Below are 23,492 nucleotides of genomic sequence, written 5' to 3'. Positions count from 1 at the left end.
ACTTTATCCACTTCTTCCCCTGAGCTGTGTTTCGAGGAGTAAGGAGCTGTTTAAAATCCAGCTGACCTGTCAGCAAATCACTTCCGGGTGCCGTTGATAGACCTGGGAACTAACTAGAACCTGCAACATGATCACTCTCAAACCTTGGTATTTTCTCAGTGTTGGAGTTGAGCTGAGACCAAAAAACATATTAAAACCAAACACATTTGATTTCTGGAGCAATGTAAGGAGATGGTAGTCGAGTTACCTTACTGATAATTGAATTGTCTGGTCCCCTGAGTGTACTTTTGAAATCAACTTCCACAAGCAGGGAAACGTGTTCTGAGGGGTCCTCCTTGTACCCTAACAGGCAGAAGGCACCACACACAGGCTTCCCTGCTAGGATCTTGTTTTGATGCAGTCAGTGGTCAGGCTGTGTAATTAATTTAATTCAATTGCCGATAAGGAAATTACCTTCTAAAGGCCCTGACAGTAACGGCTGGCACAAGAGTAGCTCATTCCACCCATTCCTCACTGAGAGAAATGTTTCTATTTTCTGGAAGAAAATACTTAGTATTACGAAGAATCAACCAGTGGATCTTCCTGAATTAGCAATTTTCTAGAGGCTGGAGAATGTTCCATCCCAACTGAACTCCATATCAGACTTTGGGATGAAAAAGGGATTCATAGTTATAGGAAATAACGGGAGCAGTTACACTGTGGGCACGGGATGCCCCGGATGTAATCATATCTTCCCCACTTGACCACATTGTGTGATTCTGGTCCATCATTCATTCTCCTGGTCCATTAGAAGAGCATTGGAAAGTAGTAAAACATTTCCTTGAGAGTAACACGTCATACGAAACAAAGTGCACATCTTGCTGTGTGTGAGAAATATAAACGCAAAGAGCATTTTCTGATTTTGGTGCATCATTCATTCTCCTGATCCATTTGATCATGATCTGAACTGCAAACATATGGCACTTTTAGTGATGGGTTAAGCGCTCCCCACCTGGTGTTAAGGATTGTGTGAACACTGGACGTTTGAGACCGTAGGCCAGTCGCATCCCACAGCCTACAGAGTGACTCCCAAGGAGGCGATCAGACTTCCATTGGTCAGAGGTCGGTAAATTGACTCCCACTGCGTAATTACAACATGTTATGCAGACACTTTGACAGGACAGGTGCGCAGTAGGAGGCGGCACATAAAACACGTTTACATTCTATATATAACAGTGTTCCACAAGTATGAATGGAAGACTCACGTTTCACATCCAGCGTTATCTCACTTTCCGAGCTTGTCCTGGTGTCCTTCACGCTGCTCAGCAGGCATCTCAGTACTCTCTGATCGTGTTGCCAGGAAGGAACAAAGCTCAGTGTATTTGTTGTCTTCACAGCGCTTGTGGACCCCTGATACTGAGTGGCATTGGCTCCTTGCACAGGCCCCTCCCAGTGGAGCTGTATTGGATACTCCGGGCAGTGATAATCTATGGAACAAGTAATTGTCGTGGGCTGTTTCTCTGTAATCCCGGCGGCTGCAACAACTATGTGGGGTTTTGGAGCATAATCTGTGAAAATAAAGTAACAGATATTATCCCTCTGAGAGGAATCCCTTGTGAGTCACTCATCCATCACGTATTGCCGTTATATAGAAACCCATACATAGGTGAACACTGACCATCCCAAACATGTTCATGTTAAAATGAGGTTTAATTTATGAAGGAGTGGATGAATACATTTCGTTTTGGCCCTTATGAGTATGTGTGTGGTGTACTGCCGTCCACAGCCTAGGGTTTAGGGGCCATATGTACGAGCAGTACATTCTGCCAACACCCCAATAAACCCCACCAAACCTTGGCATGCTTGCTGAGCCTGCAAGGCCTGTTGGTGCTGCTTCTGTGACAGTTCCGAGGTGCACATAAAGGGCACAGAAGGTACAGAAGGAGCACAGAGGGGGCCTGGGGAGTGGAACAAGTAGAGCGCAGTGATTAGACTCTGTTCTTTGCTCTTTGCATCTTGCAATTTACGTTACATTACAGACTTTGGGGCATATTTATACTCTGCCTGCGCTGAATTTGCATCAAAAATTTTGACGCAAATTCGGCGCAAACCCTAGACCATATTTATAGTTTGACGCCCGACCCCGCAAATGCCAAATTTCCGCCGTGTATGTTATTTTCTGGATGCGTGAAACCGCCTTGCGTTAATGACATGCAAGGTAGGCGTTCCCGTCCAAAAAATGACTTAAACACCCTTGAGCCATATTTATCCTAACGTGCAAAAATCCCACACAGCTGGGAGGCGCAGTCAGAAAATGACGCACAGCCCGATTTTCATCAAAAAATAACGCCTGGGTCAGGGCAGGCATTAAAATGGGGCAAACACACCACTACTTAAGGAAAACACACAGAAGCAATATCAGAGCTCCAAAAGGAAGACATAGAGGTGCTATTCATCCAGCATGCATGAAGACGCAGAGCACAGGAGCAACAGCAGCAGTTTCCACCACACCAGCAGGGACCCCAAAGGCAACGCAGAAGGCAGGAGAGGATATTCAGGACCAGGACAACCCTTCTGGGACTCAGGCAACAAGACATCATCCAGATGTACAGACTCAACTGGCAAGCCATTCAGCAGCTGCAGTGCCACATTGAGCCACAGTTGGCACCCACCTTGCAGACACCCCACATCATTCCACCAGAGACCAAGCTGCCAGCTGTCCTCCACATGTTGGCAAGTGTCTCGTTTCAAACCACTGGTGCCCTGCTCGCTGGGATGTCACAGCCCTCATTCTCTGCCTTCCTACCCAAGGTATTGGATGCCATCATCTCCCTCAAACCCCTTACCGTCAGCTTACCCAACACACAGCAGAAGCAGCAGGAGACCAAACAGGGCTTCTACCAAATCAATGGCTTCCCACACATGCTTGGTGCCATTGACTGCACACATGTATGGATTGTGCCACCTGCTGCAACTGAGCATCTATACTGCAACAGGAAGCACACACACCCCATCAATGTGTAGGCCATTGTCGATCACCGGTGTTTGATCACCAACATCGCGGCAAAGTATCCTGGGAGTGTACATGATTCATTCATTTTTTGCCACTGCACCATCAATCAACACTTACAGGATGGACGATATGGCAATGACCTACTTGTTGGTAAGTACAGAAACCTAGTTATATAAACACACAGCACAGCAACCCTGTAGGACACACAACACATACACCACTACATTGACACTTGGCCAGGAAGACACTGAGGTTGTGACACTGCTTGTCATGTTTGATATCCCGACCCAATGGGATACACATCTATGGACAAATGACAGATGCAAATAACAACAGATGCTAGGCCCCAGACACAAGGGAACAATTTAAAACCACACAGTGACAATGACATGGCCTTAACTGCCAGTACAACTTGGAAGATTAATCTTACAATATCACATCAATTCCACTCAATCACACACCCTTCCAAACAATATGTACAGTGTAAGGGGTATGCAATGTGTTTCGCTGCAGGTATAACACCATGACACTCATAGCATGATGATGATGACTCTAATGAATGGGACATGGAATCATTGAGGCTGTACCAACATCTCACATCACTCCTGGTCTGACATTGCCCACTACCAATAAGCAAGTGGACTGTGCTAAGAACACATATTGATGTGACAATATTGCAATGTGCACATTCCTACAAATACGGTTGGGACAGTAACACATATACACAACTGATGTACAGGCATATGGACCTTCTGACACTTAAACCTTCACCCCCAAAACCAAGTTAGCCAGCTATCCTGGACCAGGTTCAGTAGTGTAGGTACACGTTTGAGCATGAGTCAACTCGGTAAGGGCAGATAAATAGGTCTGCAGAGAACTTGCCACACATGGGATATTTGTGCATTGTCAATTGTGAACACGTCAGTGCTGGCAACTTATGGAGATGTGTTGTACATTGTTCGCCTAGCCAAATCAGAGGGCCTCACTGATGTTTAACAAATTCTATTTCATATGTTAAATTGGATGGCATTTCCAGGCCATATAGATGCAACCGTATTACCACCACTGTGGAATTAATTCTGTGTATGGAAGTATCATGTCACCCCCAGTTAAGGCACATGGACACCTCTTTCGCATGACATAATGCATGGGCGTACACAATGTACTGCAAGTCTACAAAAATAGCGCTGACATCCGGTCAATCAGACAAACACCAGTTCAGATAATTAAACATCCCAATGCCAATGGTACATCCTAGGAGCCTAGGATTCCACACAATAACACAAACACAGATGAGTCACAGACAACACAAGAGAACAACTGCCATGCAAAGTGATAATCATGGTACAAGCTCCATTAAACTTTTTCACTCATTTTCTCTTTTTTTTCAGCTGATCAGGGGTATGGGATCCAGCCATGGATCATGACCCCATTTGCAAACCCAATCACAGCATCAGAGCATGCCTATAATGATGCACATCGGAGGACACACACCATAGTAGAGAGGACCTTTGGCATCCTGAAGTCAAGATTCCAGTGCCTCGACATCACCGGAGGCAGCCTCCTATACTCACCTGAAATGGTCTGCAAGATCATTTTGACCTGTGCCATCCTGCACAACATTTGTGTAAGGAGGAACATTCTCCTCTATGAACCAGACCCACAAATGCCTGAAGAGGAGGAAAAGGAGGATGTTGTCCATCAACATGAGGGGGACCATCCAAACACTGCAGCAGGATTGCGTCAGAGACAACACATTTGTACAAAACTTCTTTTAACTCTAGTCACCATCACCACTGTCTTATCATATGTCATTAAACACATAATCTAATCACTAAATCATGGTCTGGGTAATTATTTATGCATCACATTATACCTAGGATTCATAATCAGAGTTTAGCCTCATGGAGCATTGCAGATATACAAATTAGGATACTGAAACATCCATATCACATTTGATAGGTATGAATGTACACCCAACTTCACACACAGTGTAAATAACATATATCCTGTCCATTTCACATTTGAAGGTCAATATCAGAGGACCACAGCTATGGCACACATACATGTTGGCAACATGGTTTATTGCAGCATATGGCACACAACTAAGACACCATCATTCATAAGGTAAAAAAACTGCTTCATACATGAGGCAGTGGATGTGCTATTGCATTAGTAACAGGAAGGTATGATCAGACCCTTGACAGAAGTAAGTGTGACATCAGCTATCTCTGCAAGTGGTAAGTTTGACAAGAAATGGATAGCACGAGTTCCCCCTGGTATGACAAGCATTGCTCACAAAACATGCCCTGCGCAGTCCATCCAAGGTCATAAGTCCTGTCCCTGCCATGTTTTCAGTCTCTTGCCACCCTTCTCTGGGGGGCTCTGTAAATGGACTATTTGTACCCAGATAATCCTTCATCTACACACACCCAGACTCACATTCTGACTCCAGTGTGCTTCCCTCTTTAGTATGGCATGCCATAGTCACAGTTCATCTGTCTGCATGGACTTCAGGTCAGATAACACACTGCCTGGTAGTCTATAGGACCTGTAATCAGCTGTCTATTGCTTGCCATGTGAAAGGTACTGTTGGCCCTTTGAACTTGATTCTCACCTACAGGACTTGTGAGAGACTGAAGCTGCACACACCTGTGAGCACTTCCATGCAGACCAGCCATTTGAACCTGCACTGCCCTGGCTGCTGCCTGGAACGGCTTAGAAGCTGCCATTATATGTATATCCTTGTTATGCATTGCTGTATTAATCACTTGTAACACAGGCTTTGGGCGATTGTGTAATGTTGCAGCCCACATGACAAATACAGTTTTCATTTTCCACAGTGTTGTTCCAGCTTTTACCAGTCTCAGTCTGCTCACTGTGTATTTGCCTTGTTCATGTTAGTTCCTGACAGGGCCTCCATCCTGTTAGCCTGATTGGTTCATGTCTTTCTGTTACTATAAAGGTTCCCTGTGGCTATATTTGTCTCATAGTTGCTTTCGATGCCCTCACTTTCCTCCTGGGGTATTGTGTCTGGAAAGTCTACAATGAATCCTCAAATAGATTGTATAGCATAAGCAGTTTACTTATCATATCATGGTGTGGGACATGTCTTCAATAGCCTAATCACGGCCCATCCCTTGTCTGGGTTTCATGTATGCATGAGTGACAAACAGTGACAGTGTACCAGGGCTGTATGCATGGATTGGGTATGGTCCCTCCAGCACAACAAACAATGTTTGCTAATGTGCATGAAAGGACAAACCATGTTTGTTCCCTGACGGTCCACACACAGATTCACGTCGGCCCCAACCTATTGATGGGGCTTGCGTGGTGAATAGCTGTGAGATTAATCAGCACAGAGGCACTGATGTTCCCAGTTGCAGTGGGAATTTTAGAGGCCACCCTGTGTACAAATGTTGTGATGAAACCTGCCAGTTTAAAATTACTGATTCATCAACTTTGTGAGCACACCAAGGTTGCCCTGTTGTCAGTCTCATAAAACTTCTGCAGTGCCATAGCTGGACTATCCCCATGTGTGTTTTCAATTCCTCTTTGGCTTTCGTTCAATTCTACTTTAAAGGATACTCTGTTAATCCAGGGAATGGCTCACAGACTCATGACTAGAACTCCATGTAACTGTGACAACACGGACCCCAATAATGACACAGGGTACACATGGTGACACACTTGAACTGGACACCTTTGTGCAATTAACCACTGAAAATATGTGAACGCATGCTGCTTGGTCTGCTGGTCCTCCACTGCCACAAGAGAAACATAGGTCATTTATATGACTCAAACTGTGGAGTGACATTACATTTTTGGATTGGTTTTGGGACTCTGTGTCACAAACACTGTACTTACATAGCATTTTCAAATGCCTGACTCATAGGTAGTATCCAAACAAGTGACCAGGAAGTGGTATCCAACATTCCAGTACATGTGATGGCTTAGTCTTGTAACATTGCCATTATCAACCGTCCTCTATCTATCCTGTGCATAGTTTGTCATGGGAGATGCTTTTGTCCCGAAAGTCAGGGAAGTTCGCACAGCATTAGTTGCTTCGTGTATGACAAACATATTTCCTGACTCATGTCCACACTGAATAGCATCTGATGGTTATCCACATTTACAACACATGCATACAAGCACATTTATGAAAACACGTCTTGTGATGTTCACACAGAGGGCCAACTAAAATTGAAATAGCCAATTCACAGACATTGACACACAGGCAATGAGTTAATGTATTAATTGCGTAGCCTTGCTATCCCCTATTGATGCACAACCTGCTCAAACTGGGTAATACCAATTTGTATTCCAAAAGTTTGGGTATCTATTGCGTCAGTGAAGACTGCTAATCCGGTACAACAACTAGAGGATCATGGTCTGCAGTAGTGTGATCTGCCAGATGTGCCCAAACACTGGAATGCACAATGTAGGTGCAAACAGCCTATCTCTGTAAAGTTACAGCTGTCATGTACTATAATAATGTGAGAAATGACCCAAACCCAGCCAAAAACATACATTTTGACACATGCGCGTCAAAGAAGACGCATATGCATCAAAAATCGCTGCATATGCGTAGAAAAAATACGCTCACAGCCATGATACATCCATTGGCTCCGAGCAGAAATTCCTACACTGTACCCCATGAAATTGGTTGCCAAAGCGAAATATTTGGAACTATGGATGCGGGGTAATTTTTAAGCATGTGCGTAAAAGAAATTGACGCACAGACTGTAAGCATCATTATATTTTTGACGCATCATAATAAAAACGCACCGCGTTTGAGGCAGGAAGTGATGTAATAGGAAATCCTGTTTACAGAATTGGTACAGTGGGTGTACTTTCACTTTCACTTTGCAGTCTGATTTTTCTAGACTGTGTGGCTGTGCTTAGAGCTTTGTCTGTTCCAATTGTGAACTTGTCTCCTGTGTGCCATCCAATTTGTCATCTGTGTTATTTGTAATTGTCTCAGTTGTTCATTGTAAGTGTTTATTTGTCATTTTTGGTGTCTAATTTTGTCTTTGTACTGTTGAGAGTCTGTTGTGGGTCTTGTTAGTTTGGGGATAGTTGGGCTGTTTTAGGGTTACTTTTATTTCATTTTCCTCCCTCCTTTCCCTTTATTATCCCCTGTACCCTTTAATTTTCATATTATTTTTGTTATGTTGGGTATGCCACATCTGGGGAGAATGGGTGAGGAGTAGCTGGGGGGATTCATCTGGCTGTTGTGCCACTTCCTCCCCTTGATGATCGAAGCAGGTGGCAGGGTGATGCAGGGGTATCACACAGAGGCAAGTAGGCTCCGGTGGTCAAAGGTGTTGTACCATCTGCGTTGCGTCTACAACACACCGCGCAATGACCACCAACTAAAGCACTGCTGGGCTGACCTTGTTGCCAGAGAGCAAGACATGCTGGACCACCTGGGTATTGTGATTGGTGGACCTGTTGGTGAGTACAATTCAGAGTAATGTGCACATTTAAATACTCTGTAGTGACAGTAGCAGATTTGTTGATATGCTGCAGGCAATGTTTTTGGACATGTGGAATGCAAGTTAAACATACAGTGGCCCTGAGTCATACAATAATTGCTACACATTACCGTCATTTGTTGACGCAACAGCTGCACTAGGTTACAAAATACAACTGGAGCTTGTAAATTAGTGCTGCCTTCACGTCAATAGATGATGCTAATGCGGCTCTAACACGTGTTTTATCCATGGTCTGTGAGTGTACCAGGAAAGAGATGTTTTTCACCAGCTAATTCAAAGAATTAATGTGTTCCCAAATTATTTGGAATACATGTCTGAACTGTATTCTGGCCCATACGTACCAATTTATTTCTAACCTCTGGTAATATCTAAGGCTGAAAGTTTGACTTGGCTGTGCCGCAATTAAATTAGGTATGTAGGCCAAAGTAATGCATAAGGGTTCATCTCTAAATATCTGGTGCTACTTTAGATAGCTGTAGCATATAACATGAATCAAATGATACAAAGTGAGGAATAACAACTATCCCTGGCCCTGTGTTCATTGTACCTGTGTGTTTTAAATTGATCTTGGGCACAATAGCTGGAACAGAGCTAATGCATTTCCCATCTGTGTTACTCTATAGCCATGCACTTCTCATAAGTTATGGGGTCATCATGGGATACCTGACGTTGGGGAATGCATGGTCACAATGTATTACGTGCATGATGTCGTGCAAGGGACCACTGACCAATTCCATCATACATATGAACTCCCCTAATACTTTGCTAGTTTACGTTTGGTACACCCCTGCTGATCTAGGGCAGCATGTGTACAATAACTAACATCCCAGTATGGAGGCTATCACAGACATGGGTGTATGCTAGGATCAGACGACTAGCCTTGCTGTGACTGCTGCCATTTTGAAGGTACGTACAATTTGAAACCTACATCATCATGATTGACACAGTAGTACATTTGCTAAGCCATGTTTCAATATTGTGACAGTGTCAGTTTGATGTATACCTGCTGATCTCCCAACTTGGCAAATGTAAGATGATGAATGTGGCTAACTGTGATTTCCAAAACCCATTATGTGTACACAGGGCAATGAGTGACACATTTCAGGTGCAATCACTCCACATATGTGCCCTTGCATTCTGTCATGAATGACCACAATATACACTATCAGTATATATTTCCTTGTTGTATCTAAATATTGAAAATGGCCAATCCATGTTTTGCCTCAAATTGTCACCATGTAACGCACAGGATCCCTGCCATTATGGTGTCATAGGGGGCATATGTGGCTCAGGATACACTGTTAATGTAGCATATGTTATCTACACACAACACAGGCCCTACATGTAAGGGACCATAGAAAGCGTAATAAATCATGACCTTCAATCAACCCACATGAGAATCACACAGTAACTGATTGTCCCTTGATGCTCAAGCCTCAATACCCGAGTGACTGGTATTGCAGTGCTCCAGTAATGTGGCTTTTCATGTCTCTCATTACTACAAATGATGAAAGGAGTACACTCCATAAATGAGTCTGCAACCAATTGATGGATCATGTTTGTCACCACATGATAGTTAAGGACACTGCATGTGTGCATATGTGTGTGTATCACCCACTGGAGTGACAGGGTCTATATATGTTTGCTGTGCTACATATGTTGGAGTATCATCATGCCTGAGAGGCTGGACTTTCAGATATGCTGTCACACACAGTTATTTTATTTGAAAGTGTTGTGCAGTGCACAGACATTGAGCACATTTCACCCGTCCATGCTTTACAGGTGCACCTGCCCCTTACACAACTGGTGAAGTGGCTCAATTTGCGGACCCAGACATATCCAGTAAGTGTTGATATTTCTGTTCTGTGTTGTGTTTGCAGCTGTTGTGTGATTGACTCCTGTGTGTTGGACACATAGCAAGGTATGATGTGCTGGCACAGGATCTGAAATGTAACTTGACTGGAGTTTCACTTTTTATTCCATATTTGAGTTGGACAAACAATGGTGTATAGTCATATTTTGGGATTGATGAGCAGCCCTGTAGGCATAGCCATGTGAATGGGGTGACATTTCTTGTTAAATTTATAGTAAAGAAAATTTAGCAGAGGGCCATATCCATGATTTAGTCAGCAAGTCAGAATAGGGATGCCAAAGTCTTTCCGACAGACTTGAGCCTTTCTGTTCACTAATGAACATGTTCAACTGTATGTCTGACTATAAGTACAGTTAGACCAAGGCACACAGAGAAGTAAAAGTTCAACAATGTTTATGGGACGAAAGTAGAGCCCAAGTACAATGAATCCAAAGGCGAAGAGTAAAGCGATGATTCCGGGTTGGTGTTATAGGTAGAGTATTTATTCACAGGTGTAGGTTTGTGTCGTCTTACAGGAAACAGCCAACACGTGTTTCGTCACACAAGTGACTTTATCAAGGCTGTGAAGAAGTAATAAAAACACACCAATATGTACAGTTGGTCTGAAGACATAAAATATACAGAATTTTACAATGTATATTAAACCCGTAATCACCAATGAGAAGATGCATGTGCGATTAGATGTAAGTGAGAAAAAAGTCATGCGGCATGGCAAAAATGGATGCTGTTATGTGGATCCAAACACAAGTTGGACAGGCAGTATCCCTGATCTAGACACATTCATAGTTCACCTCAACAACAATGACTTCAATTTAACCTTCACACATAAGACAGATCGCACACAAATTGAATTCCTAGATCTTCTTCTGTATACTACCAGCAATAAGATTACCTCTAGGCTATACAGAAAACCAACAGCCTGCAACTCTATCCTACATGCGCAGAGTGCCCATCCCTTGACACAAATCAAAGCAATTCCATATGGGGAAATGATTAGAGTTCGACGTAACTGCACCGATACTGACATCTTCAAAGATTAACTCAAGAAGCTAACACACCGCTTCCGAGCACGGGGGTACTCTGAGAAGCTCATCTCAACGGCTACCAAACGTGTTTCTACTATGAACCAACACTCGCTTCTCATCAGGGGCCCAAAAAGAACGTTTAAAACATCTAACAAACGTCCCGTTTCCTTCATTACTCAGTTTAGCCCTGCCAGTAAAACTGTACTTCACATCCTTAAAAGACACTGGCACTTACTACTCCTAGACTCAGGTCTTAGAAACTACATCAACAGCTCACCAACCATGACCCATAGCAGGGGACGCACCCTTAGGAACATCTTATGCCCTAGCTTTCTCATGCCCCATACACAAACACGCCCCCCAACATGGGTTCCTACGAAACCCAATGGATTCCTCAAATGTGGGGGCTGCATTTCCTGCCAAATGGCTCTCAACAGAACTACTTCTTTCTCTTACAATACTAAGACGGTCTACAATGTCAGGAGCTTTATCAACTGTAATACTAGATACACAGTATACTGTATCATCTGTGCATGTGGCCGCATCTATATTGGCAGTACTATACGCCCACTCAAAGAACGTGTTCAGGAACACATTAGGGCTATCAGAAACAACAACATTGCGTACCCGCTGGCTGTTCATTTCAACACCTCACATGGTGAGAGGGACATCCTCAACATCAAATTTCACGGAATTGCTCAAGTCACAGGATCACCTAGACTGGGTGATAGAACCAGGGACCTCCGCAAGTGCGAGGCCAAATGGATTCTCAAACTCCGTGCAGTTGAATTTGGACTCAACACTGACCACGAACTGCATTTCTTCCTCACGTAAAATGTTTTTACCATCAATGTTATGTTATGTTGTAATGTTTTTTTGTATTGTGTAATACATATCACTGCAGCTTTCCCAATACTTGTTACACATTGCTCTGTCCTGGTACCCGCTTTACACAGAAAGTGACTATATTTGTGTATACACTGTACCTTACGCTTTGACTGGCTCAGGGAAACCTGGCCTAGAATATCTCAACATTGTTGTTTCTACCACTAGTCTGAACTGTTTTCCCTGACTTCTCTATCACCATGTAACTTATAAACTCTTCCAATGTTTTTCGCAGTTGCATTTGCTACACTACTCTATTTCTAATATTGAGTAACCACCCTATACGACATGACACCTGGTACACAATATGTATCCTGTATAAGCTCAGTAGCACTCACGGGCTATATATATATCTTTTTAACATTTTTTAATTGCTTTAACTTTTCCATCCCTTATTACATATACGTTTCCACATTGCCGTGTGACTTTCTCGGTGTTCTACACACACCACACTTTATCTCAGTCTTCACTTCTTTTAACCCACGTAACACACTATCTGTTTACCTTCTTTGCTGCTTCTGATTGTCCACTTACATTGAAAAATACCTGTCTCCTTTCCGATCATGAGTACAAATACCTTTTTGTAACACACTATCCTTTTTCCTTTCTTTGCTGCTTCTGATTGCCCACTTACATTGACTTGCTTCTTTCACAGTCTCTCCTGCACTTCCATTTTTTATAATCGTCTCTCAGACTTTTCTACTGTATTTCTTTCACACTAGTATCCTTCCCAATATGGCCGCCTTCGTTCTCTTCCGTTTTCCTATGGTTTTAACCACCCACCTCCCTACCACTGTTTAGCATAGTCCCTCTTCTATTTCTACCCGTTCTGAAATGAGCTCAAATTGAACGCGCGTCGTAGAGCATTTGACTCGCCTCGCCGTACAGGACACTCCCGGACCAGCAATCAGGTATTCGGGACCCCTCTAACGTTGCTTATACTGCTGGGGGGGATTTTTCATGATTTCATACGCCATACTGAGTCAATCAGCATTATGTAAACTGACACTCCGTGTTCACTACAACTCGGTCATCGACTTATTCGATTCACATACAAGCAAGCTTCTTGCTTTTACTCTCCGAGGGGGTGTTACCCACTTTTTTGCAACGTAGGCATACTCCAGTATAAAATGTGGTGATTCTGCCCGGCTTTCACTTCTACCTACGGACACGCTGACACCTAATGCCTTACATTGGCTCTGACTTATTATCTTTTCAGGGCATTGATAGTACTACCTCGCAACATATATATTAGCGGTCCAATGCGCACTGCCAGCAATCGGGCCATTTCGGGGTTTAATTTTTCCCACTCTTTACACCTTAAGCCATTTTTGGAGATCTTAACCCCTTCAACTTTCTCTGACATCGATTCTGTTTACCCAATTAGGTTCACATATTTGGGCTTATCAGGGCTCTGATATCACCCTACACTCGACCACTGGAATCATCGATTCTTTATTTACTGAACTTACTGTCTTCTTGTGCCTCTGGCCGGACGGGCCCAGGTATGTTTTAGCATGACTTACCTTTGCATTAATTCCTATAATACCCCCTAGCACGTCCCCCCTCTTTTTCAATTTTTTCTGTTTTTCCCCTTTTCTGAACTTAATTCCTTTCCGGCAACCTACCTCATATCCATCTTGCCACTCTCTCTGAGCGTTGTCTCTTGTCAAACCTACTCACGTGGTACTATACTTTATTCTACCAACATAATCACTGTTGCCACTGTTATAACCTTACCTCCTTGTTTTCTATCTTACTAGTATTCGGGTTCACTTCACGATAAGATCACCATATTCGTAGGTATCCAATATAGACGCGTCGCACCGAACTCACTGAACACAGTCTCTGCTTTAACTCGCACTTGTGTTTGGATCCACATAACAGCATCCATTTTTGCCATGCCGCATGACTTTTTTCTCACTTACATCTAATCGCACATGCATCTTCTCATTGGTGATTACGGGTTTAATATACATTGTAAAATTCTGTATATTTTATGTCTTCAGACCAACTGTACATATTGGTGTGTTTTTATTACTTCTTCACAGCCTTGATAAAGTCACTTGTGTGACGAAACACGTGTTGGCTGTTTCCTGTAAGACGACACAAACCTACACCTGTGAATAAATACTCTACCTATAACACCAACCCGGAATCATCGCTTTACTCTTCGCCTTTGGATTCATTGTACTTGGGCTCTACTTTCGTCCCATAAACATTGTTGAACTTTTACTTCTCTGTGTGCCTTGGTCTAACTGTACTTACTGTTTTTGTGTACCCTGATACACAAATCTTTGTGCCCACCAGGGTAGTGGGGCACCCGACCAAGTGGCACCTCTTTTTCTTATTTAACTTATTGTGTTACCTTAATAAGAATTGTAACGGAACGGAAGTGCGGCATTCTTACCACTCACTACCCATGTTTATATGTATGTCTGACTACCTAGCAGCATCTAGCTCCACATGTTGTGCTATGTGTATGTGGCACTTGAGTACAATGTTATAGGTGTGCATGCAGCTCCTACCCAGATGTGTGGTTGTATCTATCTTCTTGTTGTAGGAGAGGTATTGGTGGTATCAAATCATGTTGACAATTGCCTGCAATTACAAACAAATGTGTATGGGATTGTCCAAGGCTTGTGTCTATCCTAGTTGGACGCCCTCCTTACCTGTGGTGGACTTACTAAACCCATGTACAGCTGTCCAAAGCTTTGTGGTTGTCCTTGATGTTTGAAAGTATGTGTCTCTTGTCCATCCCCCCGAGGCACAGGCTTAGGGTTATGAAATGTGTACCTAGGTGTGATGATCCAAGTGTAGTACACAGACATGTAAAATCTGTAAATCACTTGTCCAAACCTAGGATACCCACTCTTGATTTGCAACTGCATACCATCCTGGCAATTCCATTTACAAATCACAGATCTTGTGGCCCTTGATAGTCATTAGTTGCCCTGGCACATGTGGAGGACTTGCAGCATTTGTTATGTGACTAATGGCTGAACAATGATGCTTAGATCATTTAAGTTGGTACACATCTTTTAGAGCATTTCTCTGCTGTTAGCTAGGACATGTGTAGGCTGCGCTGGCATGTACTTCCTCAGGGAGAATCTGTGATCTGTATGGTGATATGGCCTGTTTCAGCGACATTAGATGTATTGTCTGATTCTCATCAATAGCTGTATCACACAATGATGTACCTAATGTTTGACTTTATCTTTTTTAACTGCAGCCAACATGGATGCCAGCCAGATCCGTGAATTTCAGCCGGGCGATGCGTTATCGCCACATTCTGGATGTGGAGTCTGGGTTCCGCCACATGGCACAGCGTTATCGCCATGAAAGAGCCTCAGGGGTGTGGAGGGCATTTGCCCAAGGGAGCCCTTCTGTGTCCACAACAGCCACCACCACCAGCACCACCATTTCGACCCAGGTGGCACCAAGGATCTCAGGAATCACTGCAGGACCTTCAACTTCCTCAGCTCAAGGACCACTGACAGCAGCACCTCCCCCTCCAAGCATGGCACCACCAAGTGGACAACTAACAACAACTGGGACTCAGACCACTCCTGCTGCAGTCATTGACACTGCTAATTTTCGTGCTCTGCAACGTGACATGCAACAGATGCTGCACCAACTGGACAGGCTGCAGCAGGAGGTGTTGCAAGTAAATAAGAGGGTGCATGCCATTAAGAAGACCCTGCAGAGGGTGAACTTGTGACTATAATACCCCCACCCATGATTCCCTTCCCTCCCTCCTCTTTCCTGGTTCTTTTAATTAGTGGGTTTAAAGGGCTTAGTGTTAGGTTAGAATAGGCTGTTAGTTTAGTTAGTAGTAGTGGGTCGGGGTGGAGGGTATGATCTCTCTACATGTTTTTTTTATGTGTGTGGGTGGGTCGGAGGGGGATGATGTAGGGGTTTTTGTGTATACAAAATATATATATACATATATATATGTATATATATATATACATATATATATACATATATATTTGTTTAGCATAAAATAGTATGTGTTTAGGTTAGTATATGCTGTCCTCCATGTGTCCCGTCATATAATTGGGGTGGGGGTTTGATGTTTAGAGTGTTTAGTTAAATGTGATAAATAAGTTTAGGTTAGGGTAGTTAGGGACAGTTGTGGGTAATGTGTTATTAGGATAGGTTAGGCTAGTTAAGGTGCTTCCCCTAGTTTTAGTATCCTTTTTTACAGTTCAATAAATATTTAGGTACTCCTTTACAGTTTGTGTCATATGCTTTGGGATCAGGGCCTTGGCATGGGTGAACAGTGTCAATTTAGTATTTGCATTTGTGTTCCATCCTGCATCCAAATCCCAATTGAGCTGTCACATTGGCAGCTACACTAAAGTTACTTCTCTGTGCATCTGCCATCCATTGAACCCACCACTCACAGTAACTATGGATCCCAATGTGTTGTTAGGTTTGGATGTATGTTTTCAATCTGACATACTTTGAGACCAGATTTGGTATTGAGGACACTGTGATATCTCTGCCTGCAGCCTGATGTTCATTTGTACCCTGATAAGGTGAGTGGTGGTATAATCTCATGTAGTATAGTATACATGACTAACACCTAACATTTGTTACATTGTACAGCCAGGTTACTTATTTGTACGTACACTCATACACATCCATTCCTGCTGTATGGTGTGTTTGATGAAAAATTTGAGTCAAATGTCACATACGTAAAGATTGTCTGGAAATAAAATTAGAAGGCAATATTTTTCTGCTTAGAAATCCCTTGACGAAGACTTATTCTGTCCGGCACAGCATTACACTGTGTATTTTCTATTTTCCTCGGCATTAACCCTCAGGAAGGGCAGATGATGGTACAATCCAGACCCCTGTGCATAGTTATCAGCCCGCAATCTTTCAAGGCAGTTGTATTGACATTCTATGGTCCTTGACATGAGACAAACATCACTAATCTCCCTCACGTTTGATGTGTCACATTACAGAGACCAAGTGGTTGCGTAAGTGCCATTTATTTTAAAGTGCTGTTGTGCTATATTTACATAGTCCATGATTGTGAGTCCATTAGTGTGACACCTTCCATTGTGATCCTACACAAGTGCAAAAGGACATATCATTGGACATGTTGGGGTGAAGTGTCATACAGTGCAGAGGGACATGAATTGCCAATGAGGTAGTGAGAGACAATCACAGGGCATAGTGACAAGATAAATAGTGGGCTGGAGAACAGTGCTTGTGAGCAGCTGTTGCAAGACTGTCATGTTACAAAGCACAGGACCTTGATTATAAGTGGCCAGGTGGCAGGGACTAGTGCTACTGGGTACTCTTACGGGTGAAGGTGATCTGTTCCACGTCTTCATCTTCTGATGTGTGTGTTGTCTCCTCTGCCCTTGGTGGTGGTGGGTGTGAAGGGGCAACACACACTTCAGTGTTTGAAGACCTGGATTCAGAAATCCCGGTAGCTGCTAACTGTGGGGCTATTAATGGCAGTACTGCACCAAAGAGGAGCTGCTGGTTCTTATGGATAGCAGCCATATCACTGTGTTAGGCAGCCAGGTCGCATCATGCACGAACGCACCCCCTCTAGGTTGGCTGCCATATTTTCCATCCCCACCAGCACCTCCTTGGTCAGCTCCCGCTGTACTCCAACTACAGTCCTCTCAAAGCTGGTGCCAGTGTCGTCAGAGTCCTCAGCTGGGTTGGAGCTGGCAGGTTGTACAATTGGGGTGGTGTGTGTTTCCTCTGTGATGGCTGCTGTATCTGTGCTCCTCCTTGCGACTGAAGGTGGGGTCTGGAGGGTTCCCAGGACATCTTGGAGGGACTGCTGGCTGATGTTTGTCAGCTTGTCATCAATGTCATCAGGGAAGTCCAGTACAGGCATATCCCCAGGAGAGCCATCGTCCTCTGCCATGAGATATTGTACAATTAGTGTGCCTGTGTTGTGGCATTTGTAATGTGACGTGCCTGCCTTCCTATTAGTTTCACATTGTGATATTAGTTCCTGTTCATTGTTCCTGTATTTAATATTAGCATTCTCCCAGGCCTATGCCCCACCTGCATGTCACATGTGTTGTGGACAGTTTGGGGACTTGTCAGCGTCACATCCTCTAGGTGTAGGTTCTGCCCAAATTGTATGTTGCCACCTTCTTGTCCTACTCAACCCTCCGTCTACTTCCAGTCTCATGTTGTGGCCTTGCACTGGCTGATGGTGTTCTGATGGCACTTGCACCACACTTAACAATCTGGAACTGCCCCAGTCGCTGATATTTCACATCCAGCTATATGATGCTGAGACTTAGCATATACTATGTATAGCATTGGCATGGCAAGCTACAAATGTCAGCATTGGTAGTGAGTATTGTTGATGTTGGGGAATGTGTGCTACATAGGATTGCACTGATGGTCCTTGCAGTGTTCCATTTCCTCTTCTGATTGTGCGTGTGTATTTCACTAGCCGGTGACATATGTCCTCCCCCTCAATCCTGTTGTCTGAGCAGTATACCAGTTGGGATGTTGCATGGTGTCATTGCAGCTATTGTGACCCAGGCACAGGGTGGACCCTGACATATGCAGCATGGGTATGACATTAGTGCTGTGTACCTCATAATGTTTATGACAATGTCTGATGTTTGTAGAAACTATGGATATTCACATTTGACAGGATTAGCACATTTGTATTGACTACAGGGGATTGATAAAGTTGTCATCCTGAACCCTCTAATTTGGGTGTGTTTGGTCCATAGGCATGTAACTGCCATTAGCTACTTTATCTGCACACACAGCAGAGTTGGTAGTGGCAACTGTTGTCAATGTTACATTCCACTTGCGGATCTGGCTGAGACTGTTAATTTAGCCCTAGTTCATGTAGGGAGAATACTAGCTGTCGTGTGACAGCAGGCCAGTTTTACGTTGTACCCTACCATCCTGGACTGGCTTTAACTTTCCAACATCCTTGGCATGGCAGCATACCCCCATGCAAAGGTTGTTGGTGTAGTGTAGTACTGTGCCCCAGGTTTCCTCTGAACAGGCCATGCCCCCGTGCCGTGCCCCTTTACCCATTCCACTCCCTGAATATCATGACTTACATGCATTGTGTAGTAGGTATGTCCACCCCCCGTTGACAGTTAACATTTGTGCTTTTTAGTTCCCCATGACACTTACCCTGCATCTGTGTTGCCACTCCTGTGGTGCTGGACTCCCACCTCCAGTCTGCAGTGCTGCCTTCCTGTTCCTGGCCATCTTTTCCTTGGACCTGCGGTTGCAGTCATGCCAGCGTTTCTTGCACTTGATGACTGTTCTCTGTACTTCTGCCACACTGTTTATCTTGTCAACAATTTGTTGCCTTATTGCCTCTCTCCTACTAATAGGCAATTTAGAGGTGACAAAAAGTTGGTTCTGGTGTTCCGTCACCTCTTTCACCAGTATTTCCTACTCCTCTGGACTCCACCGACACTTCCTTTTCTTCTTCTCCCTATCCTGGGCCTTGTGTGGGTCCTCCTGGCTGGTTCCTGGTCTGTTGTCATCTTCCTGGGGTCTCTTAAAGCTCATGGGATCCATTTTGACTCTCCTTTGCACATTTTGCTGTGTTTGTGCTGCTTTTTGACGCAATCAAAAAAAGGCGCGTATCCGGTTTGCGACATCGTAAACTAGATCAAAGTCATTTTTGCCACATTAACGTCGTTTTTCTTTAGGTTGTGACGCATTGGTTTGACTAAAAAAAAAGACTCACACCAGTGGTTTGCGCCGCCGTGCATCAAAGTATAAATTTGACGCCCGAGCGGTGCAAAGAAATGCCGTTAAACTTTTTGACGCAAAACTGCTTTGGCGCAGTTTTGCTTCAAAAAGTATAAATGTGGCCTTAGATTGCAAATCCGAAGAGCCAGTGGAGCTATAATGGGCTCCATAAGCACTCCTCAGACCAGCAACATTGCATTGCACTGCCAGTAGTTAACTGTGACAGCAATTGCAACAGAACAGAATGTAGCTTTGAGCGTGCTCGTGCCCCTGCGGCCTGTGGTGAGAAGGTGAAACAGAGAGAGCCGGTATGCAGGGGGTGACGCAGCGCTCAATTTGTGCTGAAGCAAGTGGCAAGTGGCTAAACTGATTAACATTCTCTTTACTGTGAAAATCTATGCAACCACTTAAGAAAGCAAGCAAATATCTAATGGAAATATTCAACGTGTTACGGTAAGACAAGCCATACTGATAGCTCACCTTCAGCACACCACTCAGGACTCCTCCCAGGGCTTCCAGCCAGCCCCCAGATAAAATCCTTGAGTAAAACACTGTGCTAAATTGGCCTATGTCTCCCCTGGGAGGGGGGCACGTACAGGAGCAGGAGTTGGAGGCAAGGTGGGGAGAAATAACGACAACCCAGTCATCGACACTAAATCCGCCTGGGACTTCGAATCCCCATAGGCTGGCATCTGAGGTACAAAGGGTGCAGAAAAAACTGAAACATGTTAAAGAACAAAGGGCTCTCAAAATATTCAGGGGCAGCTGGAAACCAGCTCATAGGATCGTCTCCATATGTAAGGCTTATGGCAAGTTGAGGAGACAACCCGTAACAGCACGACAGCCTCAGCTCCAGCCTCAGTCCATGCACAAGGTACTGAGGTCGCTCGACCATTTCAACATGCTCAAAATCAGAGCTGTGAAAGAAGATGAAGGAGGGTACCCCACTAGCTCCATAAGCTCTACAAGATTACTGCAATCAATACAGAACCCATAGAAATGAATCGACATGACAGCGAAGACAACGAGCCGGACGCTGAGGCAGGTCAGCTGCTGGTAGATGGGCTTAAAGCCAAGAAGGATCACAAGACGGGTCTTAAGCAAAAGGCTCCACATTCTAGGACAATTTATATACATAACTACTTTACAAGAGTGAGGCGTGGAGTAGGGGAATCCACCAAACTTATGGATAATCAAGTTACACAGACTGCTCATTCCAGTGTTCCTCCTACTCTGATATTGGAGCTTGATCCTTTACTAAGATCTACACAAACTGAGCAAGCACAAGGCATTGTTCGCTGTGCTACAGGCTCCAGTCTGGATGCTTCAATTATTGAGGAATTGATAGAACTGGCAGATACTGCCCTAGGAGAAAGCAGGAACAACCATAACAACAATTATTTGACAACTAGCATCAACATCAGCCCAGTAGGACTTGACTGCAGATCTGAGGTAACCAAGTCAGGTCCCATGGAAGCAACATTAAGACAGCTGAGTAGGGGGCAGCCTGTATCTCCAAGTAACAACAAATGGCAAACAGTGGTAGAGATCCATCAGTCAGCACAATCACAACTAGTGGAATCCCATGCACAAGAAATCTTCGGCAATCGCCAGTCCTGCTCTACCCCCCTACAAGGCACAAAGGAACTTCTCCAGGCTTTTCTCACTGCAATAGGACATGGTGGCTGGACATTGCAAGAAACAAGCATGAAAGTACAAGGCCATGAAGATGAGATTAGGGGGCCTATGGGGAGGACATGGGAGAGGAAAATCCATCCAGAGAGGGGCTGGGCGAAGTGGGCAGATTAGACTATATTATAAATACCATTTGTGCTTCTCTCCTAGCTGCAGTTAAAGTACTTAGCAATCACACAAGATGGAGATCCATCTAGAACTAACCTGCATGCTGGCTCAAAGTGTACTTACGTTAGATAACAAATTGAACTCACTAAATGGAAAGCTAGACAAGTGGGGTAACAGATGGAAAGATGGCAATGAGGTGAAAGGGAGCTACAATTATGAAATAATAGACAAGCTATCGGCTCTGCCAGACTTGCTAACTAGCCTCATCCATCATTGTAAAGTAGGCGATGTAACTAATAAAAAACTTAGCGGTGGGATCCCAGGGGAATAGCAGCAGGACATAGGGGCTCATTTTGACCCTGGAGGTAAAAAACACCTACCACCGCGGCGACGACCGCCAAAAGACCGTTGCCGTGGCTACCAGCCGTCCACCGGATTATGACCACAGCTGGATTTCCGCCAGAAGGATGGAGGAAATCTGTCTGTGGCCATGCCGGGAGATGGCGGTTAGGTGGCGCTGCTGCCAGCAGCAGCGCCACACCAGTAGACCGCTGCCTGACGTGTTATGAGAATCGGGTGCTCCGACAGGGGAGGGGGGCGGGGAGTGTTGTGTGTGTGTGTGGGGGTGGGGGTGTATGTCTGTGCGTGTATGTGGGTGTGTGTTGCGTGTTCTGTGTGTGTGCATGTAAGGACGTGTGAGCGTGTGTATGTTGAGTTGTGTGAATGCGTGAGTGCATGTATGTATGTAAGTGTGTGTGGATGTGTGTGTGAATGGATGTATGCATGCGTGGATGAATGTTGGAAATGTGTGTTTATGAGTGTGTGCATGTGTGAAGGGAGGGGCGGGTATGAGGGGGGTCTGGAGAGGAAGGGGAATTGGGGGAAACCTGAGGAGGGGGAGGAGGGCAGGGAAGACCCCTATCAGTGACAGGGAAGGGATTCCCTGTCACTGATAGTGCCTACCACCATGGTTTTTGTGGCAGTAAGGATGCCATGAAAACCATGGCGGTAGGTGGGGTCATAATACCGCAGGTGGGCAAGTGATGGCCACCGGGCTGGAGAGTGAAGTCTCCAGCCGGCAGTCATTACCACCGTGGCGGTCGGTGTGGTACATTCGGAGTTTGGATTTAGCCAAACCGCCAATGTCATAATATGGAGAAAAGTACCGCCACCCTGTTGGTAGTACTTTCCTCCATATTAACGCTGACCACCGGGGTCATAATGACCCCCATAGTGCCTATCGAAGTAACCCATAAAGGGGGATCTTCCACAACCATAGAAGATGAGGAAGGAAATAGGGAGACAGAATCAAACAATAGGCAATCTATCATTGTACATCCAACGCTATTGATCTCTCCAGACACTAATGCTTCTGAAAAAAGCTCAGAAGAGCAAATACTGGAAGGAACTTCCAAGACACCGCATGAGTTTGTTACTGGGAATAATCAACCATTACAACTAACAAGAAAACAGAAGAAGAAGTTAAAAAGAACCCTCAAAGCCACAAAAAAAACAATAGACTGAACTGCACTGGAAAAGGCACACAGGTATCTGGTAATTTGCCAGTACAGTTTGAGACATACCTGATTTTCCAGCAGAGACAGTTATCTGTTTTGGCACCTGCAATCTTCTCCCACGCACACATCACCCCTGTAACTGGGGAAGACTCAGGCAGCAAAGGAGGTTATAAT

The 23,492-nt window shown here is 44.4% G+C and overlaps 1 protein-coding gene across 1 annotated transcript in view; it reads right to left on the bottom strand.

The window, feature by feature from the left end:
* LOC138246526 (B-cell receptor CD22-like) overlaps nt 1-23,492 on the bottom strand; it is a 498,077-nt gene that overhangs the window by 340,298 nt on the left and 134,287 nt on the right. The window contains exon 4 of the mRNA XM_069201182.1: nt 1,245-1,547. Coding sequence (XP_069057283.1) covers nt 1,245-1,547 — 303 coding nt within the window. The remainder of the gene's footprint in view (nt 1-1,244; nt 1,548-23,492) is intronic.

The sequence above is a fragment of the Pleurodeles waltl genome, chromosome 7 (genome assembly GCF_031143425.1).
Source record: "Pleurodeles waltl isolate 20211129_DDA chromosome 7, aPleWal1.hap1.20221129, whole genome shotgun sequence".
Taxonomy (NCBI): Eukaryota; Metazoa; Chordata; class Amphibia; order Caudata; family Salamandridae; genus Pleurodeles; species Pleurodeles waltl.
Note: the sequence above shows the minus strand (reverse complement) of the source record. Positions and strands in the feature narration are given on the sequence as shown.